The sequence below is a fragment of the Physeter macrocephalus genome, chromosome 5, assembly GCF_002837175.3.
Source record: "Physeter macrocephalus isolate SW-GA chromosome 5, ASM283717v5, whole genome shotgun sequence".
Taxonomy (NCBI): domain Eukaryota; kingdom Metazoa; phylum Chordata; class Mammalia; order Artiodactyla; family Physeteridae; genus Physeter; species Physeter macrocephalus.
In genome coordinates, this window is record NC_041218.1 from 58311943 (window position 1) to 58324643 (window position 12701).

Genomic DNA, 12701 nt, shown 5'->3' on the forward strand with positions numbered 1-12701 from the left:
GTGCTTTGTGACCACCTAGAGGGGTGGGATAGGGAGGGTGGGAGGGAGACGCAAGAGGGAGGAGATATGGGGATATATGTATATGTATAGCTGATTCACTTTGTTATAAAGCAGAAACTAACACACCCCTGTAAAGCAATTATACTCCAATAAAGATGTTAAAGAAAAACCCAACAACTTTTAATTGGGGTTGACGCATCTTCTCAGGTAAATTTGTCTTGACTCATGTTCACATTTTTTTTACACTGGAAAATGTGCATTAGAGCACAAACAGATCCAATCCTTCCACCCAGAGAAGACAGGAAAAAATGAAAGATAAGGAGAAAAGAGGTTGAAAGGTAACTTGCAGGGATGCTGAGTAGTTCTGAAGGCTCCAGCCTTTCTCAACATGGGTGCAATCAAGTGGTCCACTCAATGTAACCCTTTATATTCCCTGGCAAGAACAAAGGGTTTGGAATAGCTTTTGTTTACATTACTATGATTTAAAAAGAAAAATGAATTGGTATTATGAATTATGTAGAAAAAGCTTATGTTTCAAATGTGCCCATGCATGGAAATACATGTGGTATGGAATAAGTCAAATAGGTGATGTTGAAGGTCTCATATGGGAGAGCCAATCATTAGAATAGACGTTGGTACTGTGATCATACACTTGCATTTAACAGTGTAACTCAGATATGGAAGTTTCCTAAGAAGATTTTTTACATAGGCCCTAAACCCCTATCAAGACCTTTTCGTTGCAGGGGGAAGGCACAATATAGGAGTAGGTTAATAGGAAATACAAACTACTATGTATAAAATAAATAAGTTACAAGGATATATTGTACAGCACAGGGAACAGATCCAATATTTTATAATAACTGTAAATGGAGTATAATCTATAAAATTTTTGAATCACTCTATTGTATACCTGTAACTAATATAATATTGTAAATCAACTATACCTCAATAAAAAATTTTTTAGAAAGAACTTTTGGCTGCATGTCCATAAACAGATCCAATTGTACTACATATTAACAAGTAATGGATGTTCTATTAAAAGTTTGGAGGGAGAGACGAGATACTACCCAGGAGAATTTCATGAAAATATGAAAACGTCCTCCTTTTCTCTCCCCAAAGTTGTTCTCTAGGCATCTGCTGCCACATCCTGTGTCTTTGTTCCCCTGCAAGCTCTCCAGTTTCATTTACTGTGCACATATTTACTGAGTGCCTACAAATGGCCTGCATCGGGGTTTAGGCAGTGAGGAAAAAGCAGCAAACAATACAAAGCCTGCTCCCATGGACCTTGTATTCTAGGCAAGGAAGAGAAACAATAAAAAAATAAAAATATACAATACGTCCAGTGTTATGAAAAGAATAAAGCAGAACTCAAGATAAACTGTAACTCTCTCTCTCTCTCTCTCTCTCTCTCTCTCTCTCTCTCTCTCTCTCTGTATACTTTACATAAGGTGGTCAGGAAAGCCTTTACAGATAAAGTGACACTCTGGCTGAGACTGAAAGGAAACAGAGGATAGTGCCATTACCTAGGAGAAGAGTAATCTAGGTAGAGTGAACAGTCAAGTACAAAGGCCCTGAGGTGTGAGTGTGTTGGCCTGTTCTAGGAAGAGCGAGGAGGCCAGTGTGGTCAGAACAGAGTGAGTGAGGGGAAGAGAAGTGGGAAGGGGTTAGAGAGGTACTGGGTATGTTGGGGGGGGTCACACTGGGCCTTGCGGGACATCGCTAGCACTTTGGCTTTGATTGTGAGTGAGACAGGAAGCTATGGGAGGATTCTGAGCTGCAGGAGGCAGGGGTAGAAGTGGGAGAGTGGACAGCAGGCTGTTAGGACAGTTCAGGCCAGAGCTGATGGTGGGGTTGAGCGGGGCGGTAGTGGGCGTGGTGAGAAATGACTCACTTCTGTCCATATCTTGAAGGTAAAGATGGCAGGGTTAACTTGTGGACTGGATGTGGGGTGTGAGAGAAAGAGGGAGTCAAGGGTGATGGCAAGGTTTTGTCCTAAGCAACTGATGGAATGAAGTTGCTATTTGCTAAAACAGAGGAATATTGTTAAATAGACATGTTTAGGGGGGAAAAATCAGAAGTTGGGCTTTGGGTGTAGTATATTTAAGGTATGCTGCTTACATACCTCAATAAGGAAAATAAATATCTGAAAGTTAGCTGAACCCCACTCTCCCTCAGAGGACATACCCAGCAAATTCTATTGTTCCTTAAGTATGGTCACTGAGCAAGTTTCATCCTCCCCAGTGTACCAAAATTTAAAAAAAATTCTTTATGGACAAAAATAGGGCACTTCCCAGGGTACATTCTGTTAATGAGAAATAAAATTTTCTCTGCCTCATTATATCAGCAACTTTATACTTGATAGTTTCCAGGCAAACAAATAATATGTTCTCCTTACTGCTTGATTACCTTTAGCTGGGCACTGCGCATATACTTTACATGCATGTCTTATTTAATCCTCAGAAAGCCTCATGAGGTGGATAATGTCATTCATGCCATGAGACACTGAGGCTCTGAGGGTTAATTTGCCCAAAGTTGCAGAGCCAGGACCTAAAGCCCAGGTAGTCTAATCTCCTGAGCCATTGCTAACTGCTGTGCTACTCAGCTGCCCATGTCACTTATAGCGGACTTACCATCAACGGTAACTTGAATCTTCTGACTAGCTGACACAGTTCCATTTCCCTGAATGTTGACCTTCACGATGTAATTGCCTTCATCAGTGAACTGCAATGGGTTGATGAGCAGGGAGGCATTGGGTGGCATCATGGTGAATTTGTGTTGGTATTCCAAGTCGGGAACCACAGACTTGTTCACAGAGCCCAGTAAGTATTTGGGCATCGTGTGGGGTCTCTCAAACAGCCATATGATCTGGATGTCTGATGCTGGAGTGTGGAATCCATAGTGTACGGGGAGGTAGAGAGCCTGACCCCTGATGCCATGGACTGTGTGTGATGGCACCGCCACCTTCAGCCCGGAACAAGCACCTGCTATGAAGGAAAGGAAAGTTGTAAAGACCCTGAACCACATTTCACAATCTAAAGGGGAAATACAGAGAGAACCTGATCGGGCGATAATCCTTTTCAAAGAAGAGAGGCTTCTAGGTACTGGCTCTTCTAGTACCGGTTACCTGTAGAGGTAAATATTTGTCTCTGAAACCTGCATTTTAAAAACTCCCCACAAAGACTGATGATTGCATGACCTCTTTAAAGGCAAGATGAAAAGGAAAAGCAGAAGTTATTATCTCTAACTGTTAAAGAATAATGGGAAAAGGAGAACTGGGAAAGATGATTAGTTCTAAAGTCCAATGAAACCTTTTAAAAAATTTGAAATTGTGACTGATTAATGTCTGAGTCATATCATATCCTAATCAAACTATGGTTGAGGGGCTACTTCCTCTTGAGAATCTTCCTCCACAGTCTTCTGAAATGGCTTAACAGTCCATAATTGGAAGTTGTTCCTTTTAGCCAAAGCCTTGCCAAATGCAAATATCCTAAGGAGAACGGCATTAAACTATGACCAGTTGTGATTGGTTACTCCTGCTCAGAAGCAGGGATCTGGTTGGTGTGTTTGAGCGACAGCAAGAGGCAGGAGCAGAGTGGAGCAGGAGTGTGGTGAGACAGACAGGAGTCCAGCAAGGTGGCTAGGCCAGATCAGGAAGTGCCTTAGGGTCATGGCAAACACTTTGGCAATTTTACTTTGAGTGAGATGGGAACACAGCTGGATTTTTGTGAGCAAGAGGGATAGAGGTCTTTCTTCTTATTGTTTTAGGTGTACTCTAGCTGCCGTGAGAACTGACTGAAACAGGGGAAAGAGCAGGAGCAGGGAGACCACTTAGGAGATGACTGCCATAAAGTAGGCAAGAGATAGCTGTGCTGTAGATAAGGGTGCTAGTCAAAGATATTGTGAGAAAAGCCCAGTGGTGCTAACAGGATTTGATGACACATTGCGGGTGGGGTTAGATGAGTCAAGGATGATTCTAAGGTTGTGGACCTATCAACTGGAAGAATGGAGTCGTCATTTATTAATGGGCAACTAATCAATTAATCATGGGAAATACTGTGGGAGACATTTTTGTGGAAAGATTGGGAGTCAGCTTTGGACATGTTCATTTTAGATGTCCATTAGAAATCTAGGAGGCAAGGTTTCTTCGTAGTTTCTGGCACCTGGAGATTTCCCCTTCTTTACCTTGAGCTATATATTGTTTTATTTTATCTAGCATATATATATATTTACAATTGAGAAGAGAGTCCTCCTTAGCTCAGGTTACCATGTAGCTACCATTGTCTACCATTTTGATTAGAATACTAATCAAAAGCTCTTTGCTTCAAAATCATCATTTTAAAGGGGAGCAATACGGTACCTACATCGTATGAACAGTGGAGGAGAAAATGAGAGGAATTTAAATGTGAAGTCTTTTGAACAGTGATGGAAAAAAGAAAGAATGGAAAGGAAATTGGAGACAGTTGGCATAGACAACACTTCTGGGGAGTTTAGCTGAGAAAAGGAGCAGAAACAGTATTTTTTAAAATTTCTTTTTTTTTTCTTTGGATAGATGCTGAACAGCATGTTTGGAGCTATTGGAATGATCACTAGAAAGAGAAGTCTTGATGAAGCAGAAAATAGATGGGTAAGGGTGGAAAAGAATCCTAGGTGAGGAAGGATGAAAATTTGGGCACAGAGATATCTTACAATTTCAATTTTGTCATATACAAAATGTTTATCTTCTTTTATTGCTTCTCCCTTTTCATCTCTAAGAGGAAGGGGATCTTTAAGATTTATCTGAATCATGTTGTGAAAGGTCATCAATATTAGGAAGGGAATGGTAGAAAGGTCTGTTTGTACAACGATTTATTTGGAGAAACTGAAATATGTAGGTCTGCTCCTATGAGGAATCAAATTCCACCAACAGTAAATTCCTCTCTTTTTTTCCCAGGGTGGAGGTTAGAGCAAAGATTTCCATGGTTTTCATTTTTGGGTAGCTGTTGGTAAACAGTGAGACCCTGGGGCCAGCAGGGAACTCAGAGCAAAGAACTAAAGAGGAGAAAGGACAAAGAGGAACATCAGAGGAGGTTAAGGGGAGAAGGGGTGCCTAGATGCTCAACTGAAACTGACCATACAGACTAAGAATTAGGTGACTCTATGGGAAAAATAAATATGTGTCTTACAGTCTCCTTGGGCTCTGTGTGTATTTGTGATTGACATGTAATTTTTTTTTCTGATAATGGGCTGTACCTGTACATTCATTGTAGTGATTTGGTCCATAATAAAGGAGTTACAAAGGTATGAGGATTTGCTTCTGTTTTCTTTTCTGGCAAGTGCAAGAATGTTAAATTTGTAGTTCTTCTTAATTTGAATCATTAGAAAAAGAAGGAGCTTGTTGCTGGGAATTAGAAAGAGGAGATAAAGTGTACTGCAGAAAAGGCAAGGAAATCATAAGAGAGCTAAAGGGAGATGAGAGAGTAAACCTAGGACTTAAAACTAGTGATGTCGGAGATATGTGAAGCAGAGACTGAGAGAAGGGAGTGAAGCTCTTGAAGTCATAGATATAGAAAGACATTGGGCATTGGATGGCGGACCTGTACAGGAAAAGATTCCTCTTAGTACATGTGTTGTCTGCATGAAACAACATGCATTTTCATGCCTTTCATTGTAATTGGTGATAGGAAGTGCCTAACAAGTTCCTGGTAAGCAGAACTAGTTTTTTTAGCACCCATTATTACTAACTTAAGATATGTAAAATGCACTATTCACTGTATTTATTGTGTTGCTGTTTCCTTTTTTACTTCAGTGAATACAAAAATATTCCTGAGGGTTTCACGGTTCATTCTTGATCTTGGACTCCCTTGTCCATGCAGTCTTAAATTAATCACTTGCAAATTGCCTGGAAATAGGGATTTTAGGAACCTATTTTCTAAACTTGCAGAGAGATTTCTGAATTTCCTACTTTGATAAAGTTAAAAGTACACTGAAATATGAGGTCTTAGTACAGAACACACACTTGGGATAAAATCATTATTAGTTAACTGACCTTAGATAAGACATTTTAATTCTCTGGATGGCAAGTTTTCTTATGTGTGAAAAAAGGGTAATATTAGATGAGGTCCAAGGCCTCTCTCTACTCTTTATGTTTATGTTCTTGACATCCTAAGGTGCTTTTCTCAGGGTAGCAGCTACCTTACAGTTTAAAGGGGAAGGACTCATATTTTAGTGAGAGAGGGCCCAAAGAATTTTGAAGTATTGAATCTCAGATTTAAGTCCACTTATTAAGTTGGATATCTTTTAATAAAGTGGCAGTTCTGTGTTTTTTGCCAAGGTATCAAGGGGGATGGTGGGAATCTACATCATTGCCTTGAGAATGCACTGGAAAAAACGGCATGGCTCCTGATATAAAACTCGGTAGTTGCCTCTGACAGTAAGCAATTTGGTCATTGACTTATTGGTCCACTTAATACATTTCACAGCTCAACCTAGAAACCACTGCTAGACTGAGCTGTAGATAGAGATGGCCTGAGTGCAATTCTGGCCAATCTGTTCTTGGAGTTTGGGAAAATCATTGTAGAAGTCCTTGTTTACTTTTTACTTTTTTTTTTTTTTTTCTGAAAAGGGGAAGAACACTTTTTCTCTACTTGTTGTGTGGTTGAGTTGAAAAAAGATTAACTGAGTTTGTAATATTCTGAAAATGACTGGGAGGCACTTTCTTACCATGGAGTGCGAGCATGACTAGAATAGAAATGTAGGTGACTTTTGGATCTTGACTCAGAAGGCTGAATCTTAAGTAAGAAAGCTTGATTGGAGAGTCTATGACTGAAGTTATGGGAAGAAATTTTATTTAATAAAATATTAAATACGATACAAATATTGCAGCCCAGGGAAAAATGAAACTACTTTAGCAGAAAATAACATTTTATATGGCACTTACAATAATCATTAAGGGGAGTGAACTAGTTCTTTAGTCTATTTTAAAAACTGCATCATGTAATAATACCTTAAATAATATATTACCATCAATAGTATCTCTGAATATATTCAATGCTTATCATACCAAATGATATGAAATCATGTTATTTAATTTTTTTTCAAATATGTGTGCTTTTTCAAATATATTTATGACAGCACAGCTGTTACAATAGCTGTTTGCTTAGATTGCCTACACCATTTTTATCAGATAAATTATAGGTAGCAAGTTATAAGAGTATCAGTGAGGAATGAAATTTTCTTTATACAGTTTCTAATCTCAGCCACTAAAATCTTTTTATTTTGCAGGAAAGACATGAATCTATTGATATGATGCAATCCTTACTTGTAGTGAACTTTGCAGAATAAACAGATAATAGGATGCTTCTGCTACATTTTAGGATCACATACTCTTTTGCCATTGCTGTATTTCCCCTGACAGGTGTGGAATCCATACTGGCAAAACAGTAGTTTACGGACTTAAAAAAATTAGCTTCATTTTGAGAAATTTTCAAGTGCTCTTTCCTTGTTGTACGAGAAAACGTAAATTACTAAACTATTGATTTTAGGAAGTCAACCTCTGTAAGAACAAATAAACTTTATGAAAATAAATGATATAAAAATGGATGAAATTTTAATTCCCCTTAATATTCCAAATATTTGTACTTAAATGAAAATTCAATTTTATTATTAGATTCACTAATACGTACTTTTTGAGTACAAAAAAGGAAACTCTTGACTTTTTGCATATAAGGCACTATACTAATTTGGAGAACATTGATAATACCATTAAAAATCTGACGTACAGGGACATCCCTGGTGGCACAGTGGTTAAGAATCCGCCTGCCAATGCAGGGGACACGGGTTCGAGCGCTGGTCCGGGAAGATCCCACATGCCACGGAGCAACTAAGCCCGTGCGCCACAGCTACTGAGCCTGCGCTCTAGAGCCCGCAAGCCACAACTACTGAAGCCTGTGCGCCTAGAGCCCGTGCTCTGCAACAAGAGAAGCCACTGCAATGAGAAGCCCGTGCACCGCAACGAAGAGTAGCCCCTGCTCGCCACAACTAGAGAAAACCTGCGCTCAGCAACAAAGACCCAACACAGCCAAAAATAAATAAATAAATAAATTTACAAAATTAAAAAAAAATCTGACATACAAAGTTATAGCAATACTCTCCCCTTCAGAGATTCCCTTAAACTATAAAACTAAGACATTATAAAGGACTGTCCAGCGATAAACAACACTTTTGACGTCATATTGCAAAATTTATCTATATTCCAGCAACAAAAGACTCCCTAGACCAGTTTCACTGTATTTAATATAAACATCAGACTTCACAAAGTGACCTCTACCGTGGCTCGAAATAGTTGGCATTTACTTCCCCATTGCCATTTATGATATTAGCAAGCACAACACAACTATTATTGACTGAAAATAAACTCTTGTATCTTTGGAGAAAATAGAAATTATGATGTACTTTGAACAGACTTTACGAACTACATTTGGGGCTTCAAATTTCTAAGAGTTTTTAAAAGAAAAAACAAACTGATACTCAATATTCCAAAATACAAAAAAATTTCCAAATTACCATGGTCTTTACAACATACTACCAATGGAGAAAAGTAAATTTGTGAAAGAAAGTCTTAAGGGATAATAACTGCTTTAGCTACTTATGAACATGCTATCTATTTCTCTAAAGTATGTTTAATTTTATTTTAGTAGAATTCTTCTAATGAATTGTCTCTAAGTTCTTCTTAAAGCCAATTACAAAAAATTACTTAGGAAATGACAGCAGTCCCATTGTTATAAAATTAAGTGCAGCACTGACACAAAGGATACTTTCAAAGCCCAAAAAAACGCACAAAGATAAAAAAGCCAGTTATGGTCATTGCTTAATTTTCCTAAAAATTTCAAAACCTAAACAGCTATATAGGCTTGAATTTGACAACATAAACACTGGAACAACAATCACAACTATGGGAAACTCAAACATTTAAAAAATTTACAAACTGTATATTTCAAATATGCAGAAAATGAACAATATTAGGGATAAATGTAAATAACAATCACATTTACTATGAAAACTATACCATAAGAGACCAGTAAGTGCAAAGCTCTAAACTACTGAAGAAGGCTAAAACTTAAGTTGTTTATTTAGCTAATTTGTTCTTAAAATTTAAGGAATAAAGTTTTTTTTTTAATTCCTGTCTCTTGGATATAAATAAAACAAGAGACTTTTAAAACTGATAAATAGGAAGAATGGAAAGAGAACACCTGGTGAAAATAATGATGACATAAAAACAGTGGGAATTTTGGAGAAAGACTTTAAACTCTAAGGTTAGAGAATGAGGGAGAAATATTAAAGTAGGGAAAAAAATTTTTAATTGAACTAGCCATTGGGCAAAGAGAAAGGCTAAATGCATTTTGGAGAAATAATACTTTTAAACACATTTCTCCCGATTGTGTATAAAATATTTTCTGTCAGTTTGGAATCTCACCTTTTTCCACATTTCATAAGATAGGTAAAAAATAGGTAGAGCTAACAGTTTGCCACAATATCTTTAATTAAAACAGCCCAAAACTATGTTCAAAAATTGTTTTAAGTTTCATTGTAAGTGGTCACAAATTCATGACCTACAAGAATATTTGCCAAAGTGGAATGCATTAAAGAGCGTTGAACCTATATATAAACTCTGTAAAAAGAAGAGATTCATTAAGTGTTTAGAATGTCTTAACTTTCTTAATGAGTGCTACTCACAATAATTGTTGTCCTAAGAAAACAATAACCATCTAATTATTGAACCTCACTTCTCCTAAATGATCCTGTTTCTTTGCTGGAACAAAGTGTGTTATTGTTTAAAATTCTGAGCTGTTCTTCAATTATCTGAGTGAATCTACAGCCTAAAGCAAATATTTACCTTATGCCCACAGTTTAATAAAAAGGTAGCTAGAACAAACTTCATGCAGTGCCTTACCTAAGAGAAGGAGGTATATTTTGCACTGAAAGACCCCAACCGTGCTGCTGAAGAGCTCCATGAAAGCATCCTGTCCCATGCATACAGTGCCCTGTTCCTGGTGGCAACTTGGTTCATGGACCAGCAGCTGCTGGTTTATTTGCCAGGGAAATTAGCAGTGAGGTAACATACCCTAGCCTGCCTCTTGCTTCTGTGATTTGAATACAGAATGAATGTGTATACAAAGGACACAGGGAGTGGGAACACCTGTTATATGCTCTGCAAAAAAACAGGCTTGTGACTTTCAGAACAGCTTCTTAGTGATTATCAGTAATTGTCAGCATATTTCATGAATTATTCTTAGTTATTAATAATCACATGAAGGAAAACATCCTTTTGGGTGACTCTAATGAAACCCAGTATGCTTTCATAATGAGAGCATATTGTGAAATTTTCTGAAAAACAAAAGCGGGTTTCCTAACATGTAAAACGATGCCATTATTTTGAAATTAAAATTTTTTTCTATGAAAATCGCAGTAATTCATATATCTGCTAAACAGTTATAAATCATCATGAAGTCACTAAGTAACATGTAAAAGTTATACCAAAGAAAATAGAGCACCTTAATGTCTTTAAATGTGTATTTTTCTATGTAGTATTTCCTGTTACAAATGTCTGCCATGGTTTTATTGAATCTATGGATTCATGTAATTTTTAAAAGCAAACCACAGGTGTGTTTCCAAGTGACACTGAATCATGGACAGTGTAATTATAAATAAAAGCTTAAACCAAAAGATAATATCTGAGGTCACATTTTCACAACTGAAGCACAGAGTAAGTGAACCAACGGCCCAGAGACAATCTTGCCTCTTACGGTGGTATCTGGGCTACAGATTTTCTGCCTGGCCTTTTCACTGCCATGGCAGCAGGCAGTCTGCGCACTTCCGCTTAATTTACTAAGTTATAAGTTAACCCCTATTTCATTTCATCTACTGCAAGAAAGTTCTAGTCCAAGCCTTTGCTATATAAAATAAAAATCTGCATCTAATCAAGCAAAATTCCTTGCATAAATCATTTTTTAAAAGTAAAGGCTCACTGAAGAAGTTCAGTGATAATAGGGGAAGGAAGAATATTCCTCAAGTGTAATTAAAGGTAAAAAAAAGGAATGATAGTTATTTTGGAGTTCAAGTTTGGAAACACTTTTAGCATTAAAGCTTCCAGAACTGTTTCTACAGGCAAAGAAAATAAGTGACTATTAGAAAACCTGAGGCCTCTTCATAGGTCACTTTATGACCTCTCCAAGCTTCAGAAAAATGGTAAGAGCTTTCCCCTGGTAATTATTATACCACAACTTTCTCTGTGCTATCTCTAAATCTTGCAGGTGTGATTTAGAGAGAGCAGCACTATTTCAGCACTTATCTCATTAACCTCAATTGATTTTATTGCATGTTTATTTTCCCTCTGGGCTCATCTAACACAAAGACTGGTCTTATTCATCTATGGATCTAGCATAGTGGTTACCTAGTATTTTTGTTAAGTTGTTCCCTCAGAAATAAACCCAAACGTTCCCTGGCCCATGTCTTCTGATTCTCAGCTGATGCTTAAGAAATGCATATAAATTTTAATATTGGATTGCACAAAATACAATTTGGAAAGTAATATTGAAGTTCTATATATAGCACATAGACTCCCCCTCACATCTTTCAAATCAATATTAATCTCCAATTGCTTTTATTAAATAAGCTCTTTCTAGTGCTTTTCAGACACAGTGCTGGCTCATGATAAAGTGTTTTGGGTCCTAGGCAAAGTGAGAGAAATAAAGATGATGGAGTAAGTTTTTCCTATTGTTAAATTTACTCAATCTAAAGGACTGATATTTATTCTGAGATTTTTTGTTTTTTTGTGTTATATTAAAAAATCCTTTATTTTATGACATAGCGATAACAGATGTTACATAAATAAATTAAATTCCAAAATGAATTAGGTCATCTTTTCATGTCATGGCACACAGTAAAAAACGACAACGCCTGTCTGGCACATCCTGAGAAAGTGTTGTGACAGAACCATGATAATGCGCCCTCTAGTGGCAGGTAGTAGGAATAAAATCTTAGCTGCTGGAGTTATTTCTGAATTCAGGATGTTTACACAGGAAGCCACAGAAGATAATGTTAAAATATACCTTCATTTGATAAAGGAGGTAAGAATATACAATGGAGAAAAGAGGTGCTGGGAAAACTGGACAGCTACATTTAAAAGAATGAAATTAGAACACTCCCTAACACCATACACAAAAATAAACTCAAAATGGATTAAAGACCTAAATGTAAGGCCAGACACTATAAAACTCTTAGAGGGGGCTTCCCTGGTGGCGCAGTGGTTGAGAGTCTGCCTGATACAGGGGACGCGGGTTCGTGTCCCGGTCCGGGAAAATCCCACGTGCCGCGGAGTGGCTGGGCGCGTGAGCCATCTCCGCTGAGCCTGCGCGTCCAGAGCCTGTGCTCCACAACGGGAGAGGCCACAGCAGTGAGAGGCCCGCGTACCACACACACACACACACACACACACACACACACACACACACTCTTAGAGGAAAACAGAGGCAGAACATAAACGCACACACAGACACTATCAAACTCTTAGAGGAAAACAAAGGCAGAACACTCTGTGACATAAATCACAGCAAGATCCTTTTGACCCACTTCCTAGAGAAAGGGAAATAAAAACAAAAACAAACAAATGGGACCTAAGGAAATTTAAAAGCTTTTGCACAGCAAAGGAAACCATAAACAAGACA

General features: G+C 37.7%; 1 protein-coding gene across 1 annotated transcript in view; it reads right to left on the bottom strand.

The window, feature by feature from the left end:
• The window catches only part of HEPACAM2 (HEPACAM family member 2), a 38874-nt gene extending 28867 nt beyond the window's left edge, over positions 1-10007 (bottom strand). Inside the window, exons 1-2 of the mRNA XM_055084994.1 lie at positions 9929-10007; positions 2631-2984 (exon numbers count right to left, since the gene is read on the bottom strand). Coding sequence (XP_054940969.1) covers positions 2631-2984; positions 9929-10007 — 433 coding nt within the window. The remainder of the gene's footprint in view (positions 1-2630; positions 2985-9928) is intronic.
• Between the last annotated feature and the right edge of the window lie 2694 nt (positions 10008-12701).